Source organism: Gigantopelta aegis, chromosome 5 (genome assembly GCF_016097555.1).
Source record: "Gigantopelta aegis isolate Gae_Host chromosome 5, Gae_host_genome, whole genome shotgun sequence".
NCBI lineage: Eukaryota > Metazoa > Mollusca > Gastropoda > Neomphalida > Peltospiridae > Gigantopelta > Gigantopelta aegis.
Window position 1 is genome coordinate 23083083 of NC_054703.1, and position 26818 is coordinate 23109900.

At 40.1% G+C, this 26818-nt stretch overlaps 1 protein-coding gene across 1 annotated transcript in view; it reads left to right on the top strand.

Moving 5' to 3' along the window:
- LOC121373432 (adenomatous polyposis coli protein-like) overlaps window positions 1–26818 on the top strand; it is a 96340-nt gene that overhangs the window by 43385 nt on the left and 26137 nt on the right. Inside the window, 2 exon segments of the mRNA XM_041500084.1 lie at window positions 24131–24296; window positions 26326–26434. Of these exon segments, the coding sequence (XP_041356018.1) occupies window positions 24131–24296; window positions 26326–26434 (275 nt within the window).

Consider the following 26818-nt stretch of genomic DNA (forward strand, 5'->3'; position numbering starts at 1 on the left):
AATAAAATGTGTTGAGTGCGTCGTTAAATAAAACATTTCTTTCCATGGGGTAGTGGTTTTAAAAGTCGTTAGACATAAGGCTGGTAGGTACTGAGTTTACAATACCTATACCAGTCAAATGTGTCATTTTCATTTGAACTTATTTCCATGCCTATATCCAATTAAGGTTCAAGCATGCTGTCCTGGGCACACACCTCAGCTGTCTGGGTTGTCTGTCCAGGACAACGGTTAGTTGTTAGTCATTAGTGAGAGAGAAGAGGGTGCAGTGGCCCTACACCTACCCATTGAGCCCTAAAGAACTCGCCCTGGGATGGCAGCAGAGGAACGTTTATATACACTTTACCATAGACAGGACAGCACATACCACAGCCTTTGATATACTTGTTGTGAAGCACTGGTTGGGCAACCCCCTCACCTCCCTCCAAATGACTTCACTCTCATGAACCACTAACCATTTAATCTCCCTCTCCATGATCAGTTATACAACAGATCTAATAAATAACACTTTTATCATGCTCCATAGACAGGACAGCACATAACACAACCTTTAATATACAGTCGTGAGGCACTGGTTGGTCAACCCCCTCCAAATGGTTTCTCTTTTATGAACCACTAACCATTTAGTTTCCCTCTCCATGATCAATTATACAACAGCCCTAATAACAGTTTTAATACACTCCATAGACAGGACAGCACATACCACAACCTTTAATATACAGACATGAGGCATTGGTTGGGCAACTGCCTTCCCCCTTCCAAATGGCTTCTCTCTCATGAACCACCAACGATTTAGTCTCCTCCATCATCAATTAGACAACAGCCCAAATAACAGTTTTAATACACGCCATAGACAGGACAGCACATACCACAGCCTTTGATATACCAGTCATTGGACACTGCTTGGGACAGGGAAAAGACCCAGTGGGTCTACCAAAAGGGTTCAATAGGGACTACTGGATGCAAGTGGATAAAAATGGGGCTAAAAATGCAAAAATGCAAAAAAAATATTGTGACATCAGACATTTTGTATTGGGTTAATAGTACTGTTGTCTCAGTTCTAATGGGGCACTGATTGGGACAGGGAAAAGACACACCAGGTCCACCAAAGGGATTCTGTAGGGACTGGTGGATTCAAGCAGCTAAAAAACCCACAAAAAAACACACAATTTAAACCCAAAAAACTTGGAAGGGCTAATGTTCATGGTTTGGTATTCTGTGACATCTGACATTTTGTATGGAGTTAATAGCACTGTTATGAAGTTGTAGTAAACACCGACCTCAGTTCTAATGGGGCACTGTTTGGGACAGGGAAAAGGCACACCAGGTCCACCAAAGGGATTAGGACTGGTGGATTCAAGCAGCTAAAAAAACAAAAAAACAAACGATTTAAACCCAAAAAAACTTGGAAGGGTTAATGTTCATGGTTTGGTATTCTGTGACATCTGACATTTTGTATCAGGTTAATAGCACTGTTGTCTTAGTTCTAATGGGGCACTGATTGGGACAGGGTAAAGACACACCAGGTCCACCAGAGGGATTCAGTAGAGACTGATGGATGCAAGCAGCTAAACATTTTATTTTTTTTAAATCCAATTTAAACCCAAAAAACTTGGAAGGGCTAATGTTCATGGCTTGGTATTCTGTGACATCTGACATTTTGTATCGGGTTAATAGCACTGTTATGAAGATGTAATAATCACCGACCTCAGTTCTAGCACTATGAGTAAGATAAAGGTCAGACAAGAATTTGACAGTGTCTACACCAGCATGTGTTTACACTAACAGCATGTATGCATTATGACTATGACTATGACTAAGAGAGCAAGCTGTTGTAGCACACGCCTATTCTGGCCCAGGGACCGGCCTTGGCCGGTTCCCTCTGTCCAGGACAGGAAAGGGTTGGGGGAGGGTTGTAGAGAGGGAACGCCTGGGAGCACCAGCAGTCCAATGTTGGTGGCAGGCGGGGGGTATTTGGTGCTATGGAATTTTGAAAGTCCCGTAGGATTATCTCAAAGAGAAAGAGGTGCGCGTTTTACATGAAGGAAATTTGGTGCAATTTTGATGGTCGTTCTAATTGAAATAGTGAAGAGAGCCAATAGGTTTTGCTTTTAGTATTCCAAATGTGGCTCTTATCTTTGCATTCTAGATTCCTGACTTACGTAGTTCTAAAGGAAAGGAGTGCTTTATGACAACTCAGATCATTGTGTTATCACTGGGCCTGGATGATATACATGTAGGCAGCCTTCTACATTATAACCGATTTTTTTCATTTGGAGACTAAAACATTTCATACTATCTATATAAAAATAGAAGGAGGCGCCATCTAACTCCTAGATGGAAAGGTTAACATATAAGGACTGCTAGTAGATATGTGATTCAGTGTATGGTGATTGTTTGGTTTCCAAATAAAATACTCCATGTCTAATATTGTATGTACTACAAAAGGTTTGTTTTAAAGAAACAAATATTTTAAAAGTATATTTAAAAATAAAAATAAAAAAAATAACAATAACAAAAATTAAACATTAAAAATCTTCAGAAAAGAACCTTTTTCACAGACCTCTATATATTGTTTTTTTTCATCTCAACCAGTGTCCCACGACTGGTATATCAAAGGCTGTGGTATGTGCTGTCCTGACTGAGAAAGTATATGTAAAAAATCCCTGCATATATACATGTTATAGCTGCTAATGAAAAAATATAGCAGGATTCCTCTAAGATTAAATGTCGTAATTACCAACTGTTTGACAGTGTACTCTGCAATTATGGACCCATTGGGCTATTTCTCGTTCCAGCCAGTGCTCCACAACTGGTGTAACAAAGGCTGGTGCATATAAAAGATCCCGTGCTTCTAATCGAAAAGAGTAGCCCATGAAATGGCGATTGCAGGTTTCCTCTTTCATATCTGTGTGGTCGTAAACCACATGTCCGATGCCATATAACCATAAATAAAATGTGTTGAGTGCGTCATTAAATAAAACATTTCTTTCTTGTAATGAGGAGGAATGACGTAGCCCAGTGGTAAAGCGCTCGCTTGATGCGCAGTCGGTTTGGGGTCGATCCCTGTCAGTGGGCCCATTGGGCTGTTCTTCGCTCCAGCCAGTGCACCACGACTGGTACATCAAAGGCTGTGGTATGTGCTATCTTGTCTGTGGGGTGGTGCATATAAAATATCCCTTACCGCTAATCGAAAAGAGTAGCCCATGAAGTGGAGATAGCGGGTTTCCTCTCTCATATATGTGTGGTTCTTAATAATATGTCCGACACCATATAACCGTAAATAAAATGTGTTTAGTGTGTCGTAAAACATTTCCTTCTTGTAATGATGGGTGTTGAACAAAATCGAAAACTATTCTTCACTGTTGATGAACTGGTGTAAGTGGTGAGAAGTCACAATGACCGGTGTTAGCAATTCGTCTGACTCAGCCTGTGTAACCTCATTACGTGGGCTTGCCGCATCTATAGATTTTCCACCATAATGATATAACATGTGTCGGGGATAATGGTTTGCTACACATAAGTGGTCAGTGGAGTATCATTCTGGTTTCGTATGTATACCGTCAGAATTTGGTTTTTAAGAATGGTGATATATACAGGTTCAAGGTACATGTAGTGTTGGTGAAATTCTTTTGGTAAGTTTTATTGTGGATATCTTCAGTATTGTTTTATACAAAAGGTGATGGGAGAAAGATTCTGGTGAAAATGGTTCAAAATTTCCATATTCATACGGTTCACGAAATGGTGATAGAACTATATAATATACAGTGTTGGTGAAATCCTTTCAAGTTTTATTGTGGATATCTTCAGTATTTTATGCAAAAGGTGATGGTAGAAATGTTCTGGTGAAAATATTTTTAAAATTCCATATTCATACGTTCAAGAAATGGTCATAGAACTATATGATATACATGTATATATACATGGCAGTGTTGGTGAAATCCTTTCAAGTTTTATTGTGGATATCTTCAGTATTGTTTTATACAAAAGGTGATGGGAGAAAGATTCTGGTGAAAATGGTTCAAAATTTCCATATGCATACGTTCAACAATTTGTGATATAACCATATGATATACGTGTACAAAATGTATACAGGTACAAGCTAGTGTTGTTGAAATTCTTTTAAGTTTAATTATGGATACCATAAGTGTTGTTTTATGCAAATGGTGACGGGAGAAATGTTCTGGTGAAAATATTTCTAAATTTCCATATTCAAATATAGTTCAAGAAATGGTGGTAGGACCATATGATTATACAGGTACACGGCTGTGTTGGTGTTCTTTTAAGTTTTATTGTGGATGCTGTAAGTATTGTTTCATACACATGGTGATGGGAGAAAGGTTCTGGTGAGAACATTTCAATTTTATTATGGATACTTAACGACTCTTGGGAGCATATATGTGTATACAGGAGGCTATGGTAAAATGTTTAAATTTATTTTATGGATACATTTAGGATTGCTGGATACAAATGGTCAGCATATGCTTGTAGTTTATTGTGATGGGAAGATATATACCTGTAGGTAGTTTTTAATAAAACTATTTAATTAGCCAGTTTTAATCATTTTCGATGAAAACCTCTACATATCTAAAAAAAAGAGGCTAAAACTAAATAATTTGGAAAATACAGTGACTGTGACAGTTTAGATAATGACAAGAAAAAAAGGAAGACAGCAATGTTTTATTTAAGGACGTACTCAACACATTTATTTACAGTTATATGGCCTCAGATATATGGTTAAAGACCACACAGATATTGAGAGAGAAAATATTTCAGATATATGGATGCATCAAATTGTGGCTACTTAATTACGACATTGTTTCAGATTTATTGTAGGTACATGTATGTATTTTCCAAGAGGGTACTTATACAGTTCATTGCTGGTTAAAATATAAGGCATTTATTGGCTGACATCGACTTTGTAGTGTCTGCTGTTATGTACAGACGGTTGGTGATGAACATGATTAGAATTTATTGTGGATATATTTAAAATGGTAGTAGTGAGCATATTTTTAAATGTAAGTAAAAAAAATAATTCTTTATATATATATATATATATTTCTTTATATATATATATATATATATATATATCATATGGTGTAACACTGGTGTAGGAAATGGGGCGGGGGGGGGGGGGGGGGGTTACATGTGCCCCCACTTTTCAGATATTTTGCTTTATATTCACTTTATAATAGTGTAAAAGTGTAAATATAAAAGTGCGCCCTCCCCCCCCCCCCCCCCCCCCTCCCCCCAAACACACTTTTTGGCACCTTCCTGCGCTAATGTTTAATATGGTAGAACTTTGTTTAAAACAGTAGATTTTGTTTCTGTTTAGTAAGAGTAGCATATTTGGTGTTGGCGGTTTTCTTCTCATTGTCTGGTGTGGGATTTTATAGCTTTAAAGTTTAGATTTTTCTGAGGTGTCCTTGAGCACATACATGATACATGTACTCTAAGATTTCTATTTTCTTCAAAGTCGCCATATGGCTGGTTATATATAGGTTTCTGTTTTCGTTCCTTGACGTTAACTCTACCTGCACACTCCAGGCTTACTGTTGGCTGATCCTATCTGGGGAAGTACTACCTAGGTTTTGTTTTGTCTGTCATGATAGCTGTCAAAGCCAGCATTTACATGTATGGTGTACATGTTTCTTTTCTCTGATGGTATTGATTGTTTTTATTTGTTGGTTCAGTGGTTCTTTTGTTGTTGTCGTGTGTGTGGTTTTGTAGGTGGGTTTTTTTCTTCTGTTTTTGTTGAGTCTTTTTGTTTATGTGAGGAAAGGAATGTTTGTTTAATGACACCTCAGCACATTTTAAAGTACATCTATTTGGTGTTTCTTCTTCTTCTCATTCTTATCAGCGCAACACAACTAAACAAAGGCCGTGGTATGTGCTATCCTGTCTGGGAAGTGCATATAAAAGATCCCTTCCTGCATTAGGAAAAATTTAGCGGGTTTCCTCTGATGACTACGAGTCCGATTTACCAAATGTTTGACATCCAATAGACGATGATTAATTAATCAATTTGCTCTAGTGGTGTCGTTAAACAAAACAAACTTTAACTTTTCGGACATATGGTTAATGAGAAAGTAAATCTGCCGCTGCCATTCAGACAAACAGGATAGTACATACCATGCATAGCGTGGCTGGAACGAGACATTAATATATGGATGGAGATCGGTCCTAGACCGACAGCACATTGGGTGAGCTACTTGGCACATGGATATATGTGAAATCCCTCCCACCATCCTGGAGGGGGTATGTACATGTAGATCAGTATTAAAATGTGTGTCTGAGGTGCACTAGGTCACAAGATCTATTATGCTTGTTGGACTTGGGTTCGCTGCTCCCACCCCGAATCCCAAATTCAGATCTCTGACTTTCAAGGAAATAGAAAGAAAGAAAGAAATGTTTTATTTAACGACGCACTCAACACATTTTATTTACGGTTATATGGCGTCAGGCATATGGTTAAGTACCACACTGATTTTGAGAGGAAACCCGCTGTCGCCACTACATGGGCTACTCTTCCAATTAGCAGCAAGGGATCTTTTATTTGCGCTTCCCACAGGCAGGATAGCACAAACCATGGCCTTTGTTGAACCAGTTATGGATCACTGGTCTGTGCAAGTGGTTTACACCTACCCATTGAGCCTTGCGGAGCACTCACTCAGGGTTTGGAGTCGGTATCTGGATTAAAAATCCCATGCCTCGACTGGGATCCAAACCCAACACCTACCAGCCTGTAGACCGATGGCCTGCCACGACGCCACCAAGGCCGGTCTTCAAGGAAATAGTCATTTCCAGTTGCATGTTGGCGGTGTATTGGCAAAAATCACAAAATTGAAAGTCCATTACTCACTGTCATGTTGCAGGTGGGATGTAGCCCAGTGATAAAGGGCTCGTTTGATGCGCGGTTGGTTTGAGATCGATCCCCATCGGTGGGCCCATTGGGCTATTTCTCGTCCAGCCAGTACACCACAACTGGTATATCAAAGGCTGTGGTATGTGCTATCCTGTTTGTGGAATGGTGCATATAAAAGATCACTTGCTGCTAATTGAAAAGAGTAGCCCATGAAGTGGCGACAGTGAGTTTCCTCTCTCAATATCTGTGTGGTCCTTAACCATTTCTGATGCGATATAGCCACAAGTAAAATGTGTTGAGTGCGTCATTAAATAAAACAGTTCCTTCCACTATCATGTTGCATAATTCACCAATATCGTTATTATTGAAAAAGAAATTCTGATGATAAAAGGGCACACAACTAAAAAAAAGGTGTTTCCCATAAAGTTTGATATCCTTAAAGCCGGCAACCTTTGCCCTATGATTGATACATCAAAGGCAGTGGTATGTAGTATCCTGTCTATGGAAGATTCCTTTTCTTCAATGTGGTGCACTTATTTTCCTCATTGTTCCCTGTTCTACCGGCCTCGGTGGCGTCGTGGCAGGCCATCGGTCTACAGGCTGGTAGGTACTGGGTTCAGATCCCAGTCGAGGCATGGGATTTTTAATCGAGATACCGACTCCAAACCCTGAGTGAGTGCTTCGCAAGGCTCAATGGGTAGGTGTAAACCACTTGCACCGACCAGTGATCCATAACTGGTTCAACAAAGGCCATGGTTTGTGCTATCCTGCCTGTGGGAAGCGCAAATAAAAGATCCCTTGCTGTCTGTCGTAAAAAGAGTAGCCTATGTGGCGACAGCGGGTTTCCTCTAAAAACAGTGTCAGAATGACCATATGTTTGACGTCCAATAGCCGATGATAAGATAAAAAATCAATGTGCTCTAGCCGCTTCGTTAAATAAAACAAACTTTTTTTTGTTCCCTGTTCTGTGAGATGAAAACTGAAACTGTAGAAGAGATGAGTTGTTTCTCTCATCACCTAACGGTACTGGTACATGCACTCTTTGTCTAATACAGTTAGACTGAAATGGCTGTTTGCCATCTCTCTAGTCACTTAACTGTGTACAGTGTCAGCTTCCTCTTGGATCTGTTTGAAGAATGGTTTCAAGAGGGGTGGGAGAGAAACGTTTTTGTTTACCGACACCACTAGAGCACATTGATTATTGGATACGGCTGTTGGATGTCGAACATTTGGTAATTTTGTGAGAGGGGTGAAAAATCAGAGTATAATGTATTTTCCCTACAACTGTTAATGTCAGTCGGGTGAGTAGACAATTTTCTAAATTATCTACATCTAATAAATTAATTATTTTTTAGATATCAACATGTACATGTAGTTGCATATATTTTTCAACAAAATATTAAACGATTGTATGAAATATTTTGAAATTAAAAAAAAAAAAAATTGTCATTTCTTTTTAAAATATGAATGTGGCGAATGTCGGAGGTAACCCTTTATGTATATCAGAGTTGATGGTATGTACTGTCCTGTCTGTGGGAAGAGTGTATAAAATATCCCTTGGAAAAGTGTAGTGGGTTTCCTACCCTATCAAGTTTTTTACTTCCAGTAACCAATGATTCAGTTTTGATCCCAGTCGAGGCATGGGATTTTTAATCCAGATACCGACTCGAAACCCTGAGTGAGTGCTCCGCAAGGCTCAATGGGTAGGTGTAAACCACTTGCACCGACCAGTGATCCATAACTGGTTCAACAAAGGCCATGGTTTGTGCTATCCTGCCTGTGGGAAGTGCAAATAAAAGATCCCTTGCTGCTAATCGGAAGAGTAGCCCATGTAGTGGCGACAGCGGGTTTCCTCTCAAAATCTGTGTGGTCCTTAACCATATGTCTGACGCCATATAACCGTAAATAAAATGTGTTGAGTGCGTCGTTAAATAAAACACTTCTTTCTTTCTTTCCAACGATTCATAAATCAGTGTACTCTAGAGGTGGTGTTAAACAAAATAATCTTTTCATTTGTTATCTTTCGTTGGAATTTGGGGCGAGACGTAGCCCAGTGGTAAAGCGTTCGTTTGATGCACAGTCGGTTTGGGATCGACCCCCATCGGTGGGCCCATTGGGCTATTTCTCGCTCCAGCCAGTGCACCACGACTGTTACATCAAAGGCCGTGGTATGTGTTATTCTATCTATGGGATGGTGCATATAAAAGATCCCTTGCTGCTAATTGAAGAGTCATATAGCCGTAAATAAAATGTGTTGAGTGTGTCATTAAATAAACCATTTCTATTTCCTTCTTTGGAATTTCAACTGTTTTTGTATGAATCAAATCACTTTTATTAAATTTAGTTTTTGTCCTTGTCAAAAAGTTGGTCTATTAGTTGTGTATGAGTTCTTCATTTGTTTTTCCTTTTGAACTTTTTTCAGTTTTGCTTGGAATTTCATGTTTCATGTTTTTATCAATAGTAATTAAGGTGCAGTAAATTTCCCTGTTGTCTTTCTTTGCAACTTCTCCTTTTTGCCAGGAGGACCAGGTGTGCAATATTATCTCTCTCACTCTGGTTGTAAATATGATAATGTGTTTCCGAGATTCACATCTGTGTGTTATTATGTTTCTCAGTCTGTGTGATAACGATATAAGCGTGCACATTCCCCAGTTGTCTTTTGCAATTTCCTCCTTTTTTTTCTACCAGTTCACCAAGTTTTTCATTATCACATTTCTTACTTTAGGTCCTGAAACTTTGATGAATGATTTTGAATTTCCTCCATCAGGAGACATACGTGTACACATATTTCTTTGTGTGAATTGATATAAGCTTGGGAACATTTGCAAAAACACCACGCAAATTTAGAGAACTAAAAAGACAAAAGGGAGAACAATATTTTGAGAGAGAAAATAAAACCAGACATGGGGTTTTTTTCTGTCTCGTGTCGGAAAAGGATAATTAGTCTTGATGTACTAAGACTAAGAAAAAAGATAGGAAAAAAAAACACTTTCAAAAACAAATAATTAAAAAAACAAGAAGACGGATTTCAATTCTGCTGCATCTGCTGCTATGGAAGGAAGACAATTTAAAGATCTAGAAGTGCTATGAGATATAAGAGAAGACAATTTAAAGAAAGGAAGTAAAACAGACGATATTACAACCAAAAATAACAAGATTCAATTGTGTTCCATATGGGCTGTAAGGATAAGAAAAGAAAATTTTAAAAAAAGAAGTAATAGAGACGATATTATTACAACCCCCCCAAAAAAGGCATTTAATTCTGTTCCATCTGGTGCTTTAGAAGGAAATTAAAAAACAAGAAAGAAGTAAAACAGATGATATTACAACCAATAAATAAGAGGATTCAATTCTGTTCCATATGGGCTGTAAGGATAAGAAAAGAACATTTTAAAAAAGAAGTAAAAGACGATATTACAACCGAGAAAAAAGGCATTTAATTCTATTCCATCTGGTGCTTTAGAAGAAAATAATTGATCTCGAAACACACACACACACACACACACACTGTTGCTATACGTCGATCGACCCCGGCAACCGAATAGCCTCACAGACGTTCCACACTGATAGATTGAATATCATTATAGGAGCTGCAATCAATAACCAGTGTATAGCTTCTATCAGTGAGTGTTGTGTTATGTGTGGTGTGTGTGTGTGCTACTGTTCTAATGCCATGCACTGGTAACCAGTCCTCCTCTTCATCCTATTACTGGTGTGTGTGTGTGTGTGGGTACTGGTCAAACAATGGAGGCCGTTGCTGCGTGTAACCACTGCCACCACGCCCGGTGATGTCAGAGGACGATTCTGACAGTTGGGATTGTAGCTCGTCCGACTCGTTGGAGGATGATTCCGATGAAGAGGATGATGACGACGATGATGATGATGTGATCAAGCAGCGGCTTGGATATCACGGTTTGTATTTGTGGCTTTTGGGAATTTCTCAGTAAAATGTTTAGTACGTGTTCATGCTGTTGCATTTCTCTGGTTTGATATTTTAATTAGAATTGCAGTACTTGCATGTATATATTTCTGGGGGGGTTTTGGGGATTAGAATAACTGTTGATGTACTTGAGTATTTTTAGATATTTGAAAATAGGATTTGCAGTACAGTGAAACTTCTCAAAAATGGACCCTCTGTAAACCGGAACTCCCTCAAAACCGGACGTTTTACAGAGTCCCTTTTTAAAAACCAGGACAGAACTTAACCTCTGTAAACTGGATCCCTCTTAAAAGTGGACGTCTTGGTTCCAAGGGTGTCCGGTTTAGAGGGGTTCTACTGTACATGTACAACTAACTAAAAACATGTTGTGCTTGTACTACGGTTTTACATATTTAAACAAGAATTGCATTAGTACGGTACTGTTATAAGAAAATGGATACATATTTTTGCTTTCAGATATACGTGTATAATGAACAATGGCAGTACGTAGAACTTTGTAGTTCAGGTTTGATATTTTAACAACATGTACAGTACCGTATTACTGAATAGGTTCCCCCATCATAGTCCATTCCTTGATGTGGTGAGGGGGGGGGGGGGGGGGGGGCTTGTATGTCTCAGTGACCCAGAGAGCTTTGCCAGCAGGAGCTTTGGCTTCTGTTAGGGACACCCAAGCTGGACTGGTCAATGGGTAGAGGCTAGACTGATATGGACTAAGGGTGAGGTAACCCTAACAGAAACCTTAAGTGCTGAAGTCAGTGGTATTGGGCTGCACAACGCACTCTAATAGACCATAAACCACAATACCATGCATCAACAGCTATTATGACTACTGAATAGGTTGGGGGTTTTGGTGGGGGTTTTTTTTTTTGGGGGGGGGGGGGGTATTATTATACATTAACACTGGATATGGTGTGCACTTTAATGTTTTACAATTACAAAGTTTCTGCTTTTATACAGTACTAGATTCTAGTTGATAAAATGCAGAAAATTTATTATGCTACAGGTGATGAAAGAATAAAAAAGTATATTTCAAGTCACATTTGCATTGATTGCATACATGTATAAGAATTTCTAATTTTTGAGGAATTTATTTATGTATAATGCTGCACAATTTATCATTTTTATATTAAAATGTTGTCAATCTTCTACATTGATAAATTCTTCCAAAATTTAAAACTATAAAATATATTTTCTTTTTACATACCTGTACATATCTAAAGATGACATGTACATGTACTTATTTTTTGATAAAATGTTATAAAACGAAAACAATATCATGTAAATTCAATCAGTTATCTTTGCTTAAATCAAAAGATACATGTAGTATACATGTATGCAAGTATCTTTACTTTTGTTGTCGTCATAACTTGTCTAAATGCAGACAATTTGTTATAAAAACATTCATTGATTGAGCATTTTATGTCCTGGAATTTTTTTTTAATTTCCTAGAAAAGTCCTGGAAATGTCCTGGAATTTTGTGTTTTTTCAAGCGTAAGAACCCTGTTATATGTACAGACATGTGCCTATACTCACAAACATTAGAACAAGCAAAAACACATTAGATCAAGCAAAAACACATTAGATATAGGCCATAAGCCAGGACGTAAATTTTAGCAGTTGGCATGTACATCCCTGGAGATGGAAAAAGTATGATAGCATTGCCGCGCTTACAGCTTTCTGTGTGTGTAACGACCCGTTTTGATACCCAACTCCCATTTCCACGACAGCTGTGTTTCTGTTTAAGGAAGGAAATGGTTTATTTAAATTTTAATGACACACTCAACACATTTTATTTACGGTTATATAGTATCGAACATATGGTTAAGGACCACACAGATTTTGAGAGGAAACCCGCTGTTGCCACTACATGGGCTACTCTTCCGATTAGCAGCAAGGGATCTTTTATTTGCGCTTCCCACAGGCAGGATAGCACAAACCATTGCCTTTGTTGAACCAGTTACGGATCACTGGTCGGTGCAAGTGGTTTACACCTACCCATTGAGCCTTGTAGAGCACTCACTCAGGGTTTGGAGTCGGTATTGGATTAAAAATCCCATGCCTCGAATGAGATCCGAACCCAGTACCTACCAGCCTGTAGACCGATGGCCTACCAATGCTGTGGGTATCAAAATGGGTAGTAACACACAGAAAGCTGCTAGTCTTGTAATGCTATCGTAAATTTTCCATCTCTAGAGATATAGATTATACATATGTCTTAGCCAAAAAAAACCTGTGAGCATTTAATCTCTAGGTGGTACCAACCAACCCATCTAGCCCGTTGACCGATATACCAATAAGTAGATACTGATAAAGAAGAATATCTTACATAAACAGTTGTAGCTGTTAAAACGTCTGTGTTTAAAACATGTTCCAATACAAGCAAACAATGTCTTCAAGAGTTCCAGTGGGGTGGTACGTAGCCCAGTGGTAAGGCACTCACTTGATGTGCAGTTGGTCTGGGATCGATCCAGGTCAGTCTGGGATCGATCCAGGTCAGTCTGGGATCGATCCAGGTCAGTCTGGGATCAATCCAGGTCAGTCTGGGATCGATCCAGGTCAGTCTGGAATTGATTCCAGTCGGTGGGTCCACTAGCTGGACTATTTTTCTTTCCTGCTATAGTGCATCACATCTGGTATATCAAAGGCAGTGATATATGCTTTCCTGTCTGTCGGATGTTGACTTTAAAAGATCCCTTGCTATTAATGATTTTTTTTTAGCGGGTTTCCACTCTAAGACTATATTTCAAAATTACAAAATGTTTGACATGCAATAGCCGATGATTAATAAATCAGTGTGCTCTAGTGGTGTCGTTAAACAGAACAAACTTTTAAGTGTTGAAAAGCTGTTACAAACCCAGCAAGCTCATGACAATGTCTTCAGGAGAAGCAGCTGGATATTACTGGTAACAGCAGGTTTCTTCTCTAACACTTAACAGTGTTACACTTGGGTACTAAACAGCTGTTGATTGATCATGAACCATGTGTGTCTACAATTCAGAAAACATGTCATTGTGAAAAGTGAAACACATTTTTGTTTAACGACATCTCACATATTTGACCAACTGCCACCATTATCATACATATATATAGTTAGTGTACTCCATCTTGACAATTTTAAAAAATGAGATGAGGTGTGGTTAAAGAAATATTCCTTTCCTTTTGATCCCTGATGGTTATGATACATGTACATACATACAAGTAGAACACCCAACTATTCTGTTTTTACAAAGATTATTGATATAATCTCTCTCTCTCTCTCTCTCTCTCTCTCTCTCTCTCTCTCTCTCTCTCTCTCTCTCTCTCTCTCTCTCTCTCTCTCTCTCTCTCTCTCTCTCTCCTCTCTCTCTCCCTCTCTCTCTCTCTCTCTCTCCCAGACGCCATATAACCGTAAAAATGTGTTGTGTCGTTAAATAAACCATTTCTTTCCTCCCCTCTCTCTCTCTCTCTCTCTCTCTCTCTCTCTCTCTCTCTCTCTCCTCTCTCTCTCTCTCTCTCTCTCTCTCTCTCTCTCTCTCTCTCTCTCTCTCTCTCTCTCTCTCTCTGCATATAATAACCATATGTTAGATATTGGACACAAAGAAGCCATCATTTAAAATGTGCTGTGGTAACATTAAAAACAAATTTCGTCTTTTCCACCCCCATCTTTTCTTTTCCTGTACATGTGTTACCAGACTCAATTCTTATTTCATGGCCTAATGGTTATGACACACATATATCAGGAGAAGAATCCCAGACGATTCTGTATTAACCAAGACTATTGATCTGGAGTCTCTCTCACACTCTAACCTGTTGGACTTCTCGGTTACACATTATTGATCGGCCTCGTCAATCCTCAATTACTCGGGTCCTTGATGCAAGGTCAAGGTCATTTCTGCTCCATGTTAATGTGGGCTGCACAGAACAAAATCAATTGCTATTGCAGGCTATGTTATATATTTTAATAAAACTCCTGTCAAGATTGCATAAATTATGTACAGCTGTGACTATCATACTGTTTTTTTCCTTTTTGGTTTACGCGGTGTACGTGGGAGTCTTTTCATTCTATTATGATTATTTGTTTAATACCATGCTTTGTTTTGTCTATTCCAAATAAATTAATATAGAGTGGACTCTGTAATCTGGATTTCTGAGTAAACTGGCATGATCACCATCAGCTAGCCTAATAGGTGAAATCTGTCTAATCCAGCATCCTGTTTTCATGTATATGTATACTAGTGCATTTCATCAGTCCCTCTTGAATCTGGTTTAGACAACATCCATTATAGTTTCATTTAACATTAAGTAAAAGCAAACATTAAGAAATGTTTTTTCTATGTTATGTGCAACTTTCCCTCTCCCATCATTGCCAATCTCCCCCTCACTCCCCCACTCTCCCCCTCTCTCTCCTCGCTCTCTCTCTCTCTCTCTCTCTCTCTCTCTCTCTCTCTCTCTCTCTCTCTCTCTCTCTCTCTCTCTCTCTCTCTCTCTCTCTCTCTCTCTCTCTGTGTGTATGTTTGATGCAACTCCCTATTGAGCCATTAAATTTCACACTTTGTGTTGAAGCCGGTTTTGGGAAGTGAACCCAGTACCTACCAGCCTTAAACCCATGGCTTAACCACTACACCTTCAAGCCCAGTCGTCACTGGAACCTTGGTGTATCTTCGTTTAATGTGTAGGGAATTGCCCTCACATTACTGTTCCGTTCTGCTAATAGATGTTTTGCTCCGATGCCAAAGTGAAATAAAAATTAATGGCAGCAGGAACGTGTATACCATGACAGGCAAAGACCTTCTGTTCCTTCTCATTACACTCCGACCCCATTCTGAACACTAAACGCTCACTCATAATACTAAATACTCGTATGGAGGCTAACAGGTGCGGTATTCCTGGCATTCGTATTTTTACCTGTTGGTTGTTACGATTAATTTATTTTAGCATTTTCTTGAACTGGCGTGTGTCAAACAAATTGGTCAGAGTTTTGTTGCTCATGCCTTACTAAAAATATTTCCTTATCTTTGTTTTGCTGATGTGCTGTGGTTTTTTGGGGGTTTTTTTTTGGGGGGGGGGGATGTTTGGTAGGGTGGTGTTTATTCACTTCAACCTGGTATAATTATGTGCTAGCTTTCCCAGGGGCAGATCTAACATTTTACTTCGGAGGGGTCGAAACTTGGGCCCAGATGTTTGAAGCTATTTTAGCGCTATGATATCATAGCTTAGGCCTAAATAAAAATATGTGCGTTTCAGGTTTCTTTTTTTTTTAATCGGCCGAGGTGTTCAGAATCTATTTTGCTGGGGGCGGGTCGTAGCCCAGTGGTAAAACGCTCACCTGTTATGCAGTCAGTCTAGGATCGATCCCTGTCAGTGGACCCATGGGTTATTTCTTATTTCAGGGAATGAAACATGGCTTTAATTTACACCAAAGCTGAAACAATAAATGCTATGCCCATAATAAGTATTCCCAAAATACCGGCGTCGAGGTTAGGCCATCGTTCAACAGGCTGGTAGGTACTGGGTTCGGATCCCAGTCGAGGCATGGGATTTTTAATCCAGATACCGACTCCAAACCCTGAGTGAGTGTTCCGCAAGGTTCAATGGGTAGGTGTAAACCACTTGCACCGACCAGTGATCCATAACTGGTTCAACAAAGGCCATGGTTTGTGCTATCCTGCCTGTGGGAAGCGCAAATAAAAGATCCCTTGCTGCTTATCGGAAAGAGTAGCTCATGAAGTGGCGACAACAGGTTTCCTCTCAAAATCTGTGTGGTCCGTAACCATATGTCTGATGCCATATAACTGTAAATAAAATGTGTTGAGTGCATCGTTAAATAAAACATTTCTTTCTTTCTTTCTTGAATTTGATTGAAATAACTTGAAATGCATATCTGAATGTATCTATAACCAGATCGGGATGTAGCTCAAGCGGTAGCATGTCCACCTGTGAATCGGTCGGTCATTGGATCGATCCTTCTCAGTAGACCCATTTGCAGTTTGGGCTATTTTCAGTTACAACCAGTGGTCCACAACTGGTTCATCAAAGGCTGTGGTATGTGCTGTCCTGTCTGTGGGGAAAGTGCATATAAAAGACCCCTTGCTGCTTATCGGAAAGAGTAGCCTATGTGGCGGCAGCAGGTTTCCTCTAAAGAAATATGTCAGAATGAGCATATGTTTGACGTCCAATAGCCGATGATAAGATAACAATCAATGTGCTCTAGCGGCGTTGTTAAATAAAAACAAACAAACAAACTTTAGTATCTACAACCTTTCAGCAGTTATCATTCTAGCCAGTGCACCACGACTGGTATATCAAAGACTGTGGTATGTGCTATCCTGTCAGTGGTTTGGTGCAGTTGCTGTGCTAAAAAGACCTCAGTATTTACCCACATTGAACTAATTCATCATCAGACTTCATTCGTTTCAACAGAACTTCTAGAATTTTCAATTTATTTTTGTGCTTACATCCAGGGCTTCCAGAATTTTTATAAAATTCACTAGCCATGGGATCAGTAATTTAAGAAATTTACTAGCACAATTAAAAATCCACTAGCCCTACTTTACTTGTAACCTAAAGAGGGAGATGGAGCTTAAACACTAAGATTGGGGGGGTGTGGGGGTGGGAGTGGGTTACAGGATATTCATATTGAAAAAAATAAGACTAAAATGCAGCATTTGACAACTTTCGTTTTCACTAGCCATTGGGCATGGTAATATTAGTTATTTACTAGCCCAACATTGAATATCACTAGCCATGGGAGTAGGGCTACCATAACCTAGAAGCCCTGTTACATCAAATATTAAGGTTCAAGCACACTGTCCTGGGAACACCCCTCTTATATATCTGGGATGTCCATCCGAGACAGTGGGTTAGTGGTTACAGTGAGAAAACAGTGTGTAGTACGTGGCTTTACAAATTACACATCTACACTGAGTTGTTAGAACTAGGTGAGGGTGAGAAGCCAGTAGTGGGATGTGAACCATGTACCTGCCCACCTTAAGATCAATAGCTGACCCCACTACAGCAAGGTAGCACTAAACCAAATAATTTCCGGCTGGGTCAAAGTTCGAGGTGCACCAAACTTATGATAGAGAAGTGAACACCACAAGTCCTGTGATTGGTGATAAATGTGAGTTGTAGAAAGAAAAAAAAGGTTTCTTCTTGGCAAAAAATTTATGCAGTTTTATTTCATCTAGTACCACTGTGTCAAGTAGCCTTGTGCTTGGAACATGTATGGGATACCCGTAAAAAAAAGTACTCTAATTTTGTGCGGAACTAGGGGTGTTGTAAAAACATCTGGTTATACCGAAAATGAGCCATGAAAGGTACCATTTTCTTCAGTTAATACTTTGAGGTAGGGGTTGTAGTACTTATGTAGTACTTGTAGTATTTATGGGTCATAGTTTGGTTGATATATTGCATATAGTGTTTTTAGACACAAATGTTAACATGGTCGCCTCTGAGATATTATTTGGTATAGTCATACCAGGCTGTGTTTTATGTGTCTGCCTGCTGTAACAAGATAGAGATCAAACACTGGTCCCAGAGAGAAGCCATTAGTGTGAAATGAGAGAGAGAGAGAGGGGATTGTCCATCAGGCTGAAAACTGGATCAATAGAGACTGGTGCACCTCAAACAGACTGGCAGTGCAGTCGTTAACATCATATTAATACCGTGAAAGAATCTCACCTCCCTAATGCAAAACACACCCAGTGGGGGAGAGAGAGAGAGAGAGAGAGAGAGAGAGAGAGAGAGAGAGAGAGAGAGAGAGAGAGAGAGAGAGAGAGAGAGAGAGAGAGAGAGAGAGAGAGAGTGAGAGTCACGGAAATACTCTAAATTTATGAAAATTGGCTGAATTTTTTTTTATTTCCTGTGTGAGTGAGTGATTGAGAGAGAGAGTGAGAGTGAGTGAAGGACAGGGAAGGAAGAAGTGTGAGAGAGAGAGTGCAAAAGAGAGAGATGGAGGAAGAAAAGAGACGCAGAGAGATAATGGGATAGAGGTCACCCATATCAATATCCTGTATATTACAAGAGTAGCCCATGAAGTGGCAACAGTGGGTTTCCTCTCAAAATCTGTGTGGTCCTTAACCATATGTCTGACGCCATATAACCGTAAAATAAAATGTGTTGAGTGCGTCGTTAAATAAAACACTTCTTTCTTTCTGTATATTACAATACAGTTATTCTTATACAGCCCTCGAAATAAGCTGTAGCCGGCGTAACTGATTAGGAGGTTACATGACACTTCTAACCACTTCGGTTACCTCTCTTGTATCGAAATACAAACTATACATTGTAGAAGGTAAAAACAGGTGTTCAGTCACACCTTCTATATTTGCCAGTTGATCCATAACACAACATATAGAGAACATGTCTGTCTCTCTCTCTCCCCCCCCCCTCCCCCACCCTCCTTACCCAAAATGCTGAGGGCCTCCAGTATAACATCCTGGTAGCCAGTAGCTTGCATGTTTGTGGCATGAATGTGTGGGTGCTTGAAAGAAATTTGAAATTACAAAGATGGGGGGCAAGTTATATCATGGAATTTATAATGAATGGATCGTACTTAATACTGATTAAGGGTGGGGAATAGCCCAGAGCTAAAGCACTCACTTGATGCACGGTTGGTTTGGGATCGATCCCTGTCGGTGGGTCCATTAGACCATTTCTTGTTCCAGCCAATGCACCACGACTGGTATATCAAAGTATGTGCCATGGTATGTGCTATCCTGTCTGTGGGATGGTGCATATAAAAGATCCCTTGCTACTAATGAAAACATGTAGCGGGTTTCCCCTCTAAGACTATATGTCAAAGTATCATGTGGTTGACAGCCAATGATTAATAAATCAGTGTACTCTAGTGGTGTCATCAAACAAAACAAACTTTGTTTGTTACTGTAAAGAAAATCATGAAAACCATGCAATGCGAGCAAAATCTTGATCTTAAATTTTAAATAAAGTATTGGTTACGGAAAAAAACCCAAGACGCACAGTAACTGATGGGAGACATGACCTATCATTCAAGATTTATTTCGAGGTGGGGGTGGGGTGGGGGGGGGGGGGCTGCTTAAGTCCACCACACAAGAGAGCTATCAACTGGACAAAGCATTACTTGAGATGTTTTGCTCTGTTTTTAGTTCATAGCCGATAAGTGCTGAACTAATTTGCGTTATGACTGTCACAATGATGCAATTTTCATGTTGTTATTGGTCAGCCCCCCCCCCCTCCCCCCCCAAAGCTGATAGCTCACATAGCCGGCCATGAACCAACCTCAGTGGCGCAGTGGTTAAGCCATCGGACTGCAGGCTGGTAGGTACAGGGTTCGGAGCCCTGGACAGACAGCCCAGATAGCTGAGGTGTGTGCCCAGGATTAAGGTTCAAGCACGCTGTCCTGGGCACTCCTCAGCTATCTGGGCTGTCTGTCCAGGACAGTGGGTTAGTTGTTAGTTGGTTAGTGGTTAGTGAGAGACAAGAGGGTGTAGTGGCCTTACACCTACCCACTGAGCCCTTAAGAACTCGCTCTGGGTTGGAGCCGGTACCAGGCTGTGAACTCTGTACCTACCAGCTTGTAGTCCGATGGTTTAACCACACCACCACCAAGGCTGATAGCTCTTGTGTGAAGTAGGCTTCATAATGCCCATCCCAGCTAGTTGCCATAGCTAGTAGCACAAGAAGATCAAAGGCACAACAACTACTGTGACATCTGTACTACAAAAACACCATTCTGCTTTGGCCTGACATTCCTTCCTAATGAATATTGAGTGATTTGATTAATTATTAATGAGCTCTTTAGTTCACATCTGCTAGTGTACATGTATGTGCATTGATACATGTATGGAAGGTCATATTGATTTTTTCCCCCCATAGTGGCTTCAAGGACTCATAATACTTTAGATTAAAAAGCTAATATTTTTTTTATTCAGTTCACAGGCTGTAAAGGAAGTTACTCTTAGTGTTACAGTGAGGTCACTGCATATTCTCACTCTGGTTGAATTTCTGGATTTGCAAAACATTGGTTTAAACAATATTTATTACTGTCACATATATGTATGCAGTTTTGGGATTGGCTTACAGGCATAAGCCTGTATTAATTGAGGCATGTCCCTACCTTTTACAAATAAAGTGTTTTATATGTAGCCAAGATGACAAATGTAATAAATTTACAAATTAATAAATTGTGAAATGAAGAAAAGGTGAGAGACAGACAGACAGACAGACAGACAGACAGACAGACAGAAAGACAGGGAGGGAGGGAGGGAGGGATGGCGAGAAAGAAAGAGGACAGAGAAAGAAAATGAGAGAGAGAGAGAGAGAGCGCCAGACAGAGAAAGAGACAGACAGAGAGAGAGAGAATGAGATAATGAGAGAATTTAAATCAGTATGTTCTAGTGGTGTCATTAAACAAACAGTTTGACTTTTGATATACAAAATGTAGGCTGTGGACATTACTGTGTATTTAATATTCCATGTGGCATTTATTTTGCTGTGGAGGGTTCTATTTGTTTCATTTCTGTCTGTCTGTCTGTCCGTCCATCCATAGCTTTAACATGTACTGTTACAGGTCAAGTTTAATTTTCACGGTGATTTACCTATTTTTCACTTGAATTTAGGAGATACCAAAATTTGTCGGGCCCATTTGGGGACATCTATTACTCTAGCAGGACTCTTGGAATGCTTGTTTATTTATTTGTTAGGTGATACTGACAAATTCAGCTCTCTACTTGAACTCTAATAATTATGTCATGTATTGGTGTTGTCCATGACTCATGTTTTGTCCTCAGCAGGAGTTGTGTGTTGTGTAAATGAAGGACTGGAATATATACATTTATCATATAACTTCTTATATTTTCAGTGCAATCAAAGTATGTGATATTTTTCAGATCACATACTTTAAGAATTTGATAACTTTGCAAATTAGATGTAAATAAATCGAGGTCACACACTAGGTTTATTGACATTTAAGCAAACATTACTAGGGTGACACTCCATAGTCATCAAATAAAAACATTTCAATAGCAGTTTTACACTGAAAGCTGCCCAGCATTCAGAAAACAAAAAACGTTAAGCACTAGTTTATTTTGATGTAAGGACATCCAAAATGACATCATATGTGTTTGACGTCATTTCCGTTCAAAAAGACATAGCACCACATATTCTTACGTCATTTGAATATCTAGTAATGGTGGACTGGAATTTAAGTTGTGTGTACAGTTTACAAAAATATGTTGTATTAAGTTTGAAATTATATGATAAAGAGATTATTACCCTTGTGTATTTTGGTATTGTAAATATCATTATATTAGGAGGCTTGCAAAATACAGTTTTTATTCCTAATGTATGATATTGACGATACCGAAAAACACTTTGATAATAACCTCTAAGTATTTTAAAAAAAATATTTTAAAAACCCAATTCAACTCATTACCATAACTGCAAAACTGCCTTGGTAAATGCTGTGGAGACTAGTCCATTTTTCTACAGTGTATATATGTCGTGGCCATTTTCATATTTGCTGGCGTTGGGTTTGGAAATCCAGATGATGTGTAAAACGTATCTTTGATGTTTTAATTAATGTATCTGTTTCTAGGCAACCATAACCATTATGGCAGGTGTATTTGTGACAGATATCACATCTATGAAGGATGTTGATTCACTTTGATGTAGGAGAATCATTGTATACTGACATCCAAAAGAAACTTTACTTACATGAAATTAAAATAATTTAACATTGTTGCTAATCGAAAAAAAAGAACCAATTTAGAAACCACCTTACAAACACTTTGCAAAACGCTTGCCTGATGCGCGGTTGGTCTATGATCGATCCTTGTCGGTGGGCCCATTGGGCTATTTTTCGTTCCAACTAGTGCACCACGACTGGTATATGAAAGGCGATGATATGTGCTATCCTCTCTGTGGGATGGTGCATATAAAAGACCCTTTGCTACTAATGGAATGCCAGTGCAGGCGGTCCCTCCTTCACCCTCCCCAACCCTTTCCTGTCCTGGACGGAGGAACCGGCTGAGGCCAGTACCTGTGCCCAGGACAGGTGTGCACTACAACAGCTTGCTCTGAATGTGCACGTTAATTATTTTAGAATTAGAATTAGAATGGAATGGAGAAAAAAATGTAACAGGTTTCCTCTCTAAGAGATTTGCCTTTACTATAGTTTGACACCCAATAGCCGATGTATTTTTCGTGCTGGGGTGTCATTAAACATTCATTCATTCCTCTCTAAGATTATATGTCAGAATTACCAAATGTTTGACATCCAATTAGCCAGTGATTAATAATTTGTTGCTAATCGAAAAGAACCAATTGAGAACACCTTACCAACACTTTACATGGATCACAAAGTGAATTGTGACGTGTAGATGTTGAACTTTATGGTATTGTAATATCCCACTGTACCCGATTGTTGGTTTTCTATAATTCAGCTTCAAACATTGTACAGTTTCTTTTGGGATGGGACATAGCCCAGTGGTAAATCGGTGGGCCTATTGGGCTATTTCTCATTGGTCTACAGGTTGGTAGGTACTGGGTTCAGATCCCAGTCGAGGCATGGGATTTTTAATCCAGATACCGACTCCAAACCCCGAGTGAGTGCTCCGCAAGGCTCAGTAGGTAGGTGTAAACCACTTGCACTGACCAGTGATCCATAACTGGTTCAACAAAGGCCATGGTTTGTGCTATCCTGCCTGTGGGAAGCGCAAATAAAAGATCCCTTGCTGCTAATCGGAAAGAGTAGCCCATGTAGTGGCGACAGCGGGTTTCCTCTCAAAATCTGTGTGGTCCTTAACCATATGTCTGACGCCATATAACCATAAATGAAAATGTGTTGAGTGCGTCGTTAAATAAAACATTTCTTTCTTTCTTTCTTTCTTTCTTTCTTTCCAGCCAGTGCACCACAACTGGTATATCAAAGGCCATGGTATGTGCTACCCTGTCCGTGGGATGTTGCATATAAAAGATCCCTTGCTGCTAATCAAAAAGAGTAGCCCATGAAGTGGCGACAGCGGGTTTCCTCTCTAATTAAAATATGTTTAGTATGCCGTTAAATAAAACATTTCTTTCTTTCTGTACAGTTTCTTTTGGACGTCAGTATATTAATGTTTAAAACTTATTTTTCAAATATTTAAAACTTATTTTATTTGTGACATATATTACGTTTGCATAGTTGTTCGTTTCTAGACAACCGTAACCAGTATGGCAGGTGTATTTGTGACAGATATTACGTACATCTGCATAGACCGCTGACTTACTTCGATGTAGGATGGACTGCGCAGAACTCTGAGGATCTTTACATTAATCTTTAAAATTTATTTTTCAAGATTCTAATTGAATGTTTTTTTGTGTTTTTCTAGGCGATATTGACCAGGATGGCCTGAGGGTGGGGCTGGATAGCTGCTGGTCAGAGTACCCCAGCCAGACGGACGGTTGTCATGATGACCACGAGAGAACAATGACCAATGGACAGTTGACGGACATGCAGGAAATATTTCCATTACTACAGGAACTCGATCAGGAAAGGTAAATGGGTTTTATTATTATTATTATTGTTATTTTTTGGTCACTTAACTTATTTGTATGTGTTCCAGGGATCGCCTTATTCGTTGCCAAATTAGTAATTTGCTAATTTTCATACAAAGTGGCTAAAACGTTTAGTAAATGGCTAATAATATTTTCTTCAAGTTAGCCATTTTTTAATAATTGTCAAGGAAATACTCTACATTTATGAAAATTGGCTGAAACAACATTATTTTCAGTGTGTGTGAGTGTGAGTGTGTGTGTGTGTGAGTGAGTGTGTGTGTGTGTGAGAGTTTGTGTGTGTGTATTTATATATGTGTATGTGTTTGTGTGTGTGTGTATTTATATTTATATATATATATATATATATACTCTTCAAAAAAAGAAACGCAAAAGGGTACAAATGGGTTATAACTCCGATTTTATGTTTCCTACCGGTTCATGCTTTGTGAATATAAGGTCATTGCATGTCCCAAACACATTCCCACGGTTACATTCGATAAAACGCAGCTACTGTACAATAAAGTTCCAAAATGTGAATATTCGCAAAAACGCAGCCACGTGCAAACCATGTCACCACTGCACGTGCGTTGTCTGCACGTGCAACATGAACACCGACAGTATAAAAGTGCAGGGTGTTCGCTTGCCTGGCCTCTGTATCTGGCCGACAGTTGACAATCCAGGACATGCCACGTCTCAGTGAACCGCAGAGAAACAATGCCATCGGCCGACTAGACGCAGGCGAATCCAGAACGGCCGTTGCCAGGGCATTCCATGTGTCCCCAAGCACCATCTCCAGACTGTGGGACCGTTACCAGCAACATGGATCAACACGTGACCTCCCTAGATCCGGTCGACCACGGGTCACTACCCCCGGGCAGGACCGCTACATCCGGGTACGCCACCTTCGGGAACGATTGACTACTGCCACCTCCACAGCCGCAGCAATACCAGGTTTGCGCAGGATATCCGACCAGACCGTACGGAACCGCCTACGTGAGGTAGGAATTCGTGCCAGACGTCCAGTTCGAGGTGTCATCTTAACACCACAACACCGTCGACTCCGACTGCAGTGGTGCCAGATTCATCGACAATGGCCTCAACTGCGATGGAGACAGGTGTGGTTCAGTGACGAGTCCCGATTTCTGCTCCGACATCATGATGGAAGATGTCGCGTGTATAGGCGTCGTGGTGAATGTTATGCGGCAAACTGCGTGCAGGAAGTGGATAGATTCGGCGGGGGTAGTGTCATGGTGTGGGCAGCCATCTCACACACTGGCAGAACTGACCTGGTCCACGTGCAGGGCAACCTGAATGCACAGGGCTACATTGACCAGATCCTCCGGCCACACATCGTTCCAGTTATGGCCAACGCCAACGCAGTGTTCCAACATGACAACGCCAGGCCTCACACAGCACGTCTCACAACGGCTTTCCTACAGAACAACAACATTAATGTCCTTCCTTGGCCATCGATATCATCGGATTTGAACCCAATTGAGCATCTATGGGACGAGTTGGACCGACAGCGACAACCACAGCCCCAGACCCTGCCCGAGCTGGCAGCAGCCTTGCAGGCCGAGTGGGCCACCATCCCCCGGGACGTCATCCGTACTCTGGTTGCTTCAATGGGCAGGCGGTGCCAGGCAGTTGTCAACACACGCGGAGGCCACACCCGGTATTGACTCCAGATGACCTTGACCTTGGTGGTGTGTCCTATCACTTACTCACAATGGACTAGAGTGAATTGTGAACAATCCTGCAACATTTGGTAATTATCGGACTCACCATTCAATAATTAAATCAATTCTCCAAATGTTACGACAATGTGGTTTTGCGTTTCTTCTTTTGAAGAGTATATATATATATGTATGTGTGTGTTTGTATTTATTTGTGTGTGCATGTCAGGACTCAGTCTGTTGAGTGTATTTGTTTTGTCTGTTTAAAAACGAATTTGGCAGATTGACCGGCTGTCAGAAAATTTCAGTAAAAAAAATGTCAGGACTCAGTCTGATGAGTGTATTTGTTTCAGGAACTCCTTAGTGGAGCAGATTGAGACGGAAGAGCATCATCGACAGAAGTATTATGAGCAGCTCGAGATGTTGTCCAAGAAACTCGAGAGTCTACCGCTATCTGACACGGTACGTAGTTATATCGCTCAACTTGTTCGGTTGACATTCCTGTAAGGTTGTAGTGTGCCAGTCGATTATGTCATTGTGTGACGTCTATTGGGCTATTTCTCACTCCAGCCAGTGCACCACGACTGGTATATCAAAGGCCGTGGTATGTGTTATCCTGTCTATGGGATGGTGCATATAAAAGATCCCTTGCTGCTAATCGAAAAGAGTAGCCCATGAAGTGGCGAAAGTGGGTTTCCTCTCTCTATAATCTGTGTGGTCCTTAACCATATGTCCGACGCCATATAACCGTAATTAAAATGTGTTGAGTGCGTCGTTAAATAGAACATTTCTTTCTCTCTATATCTGTCTGGTCCTTAACCATATGTCCGACGCCATATAACCGTA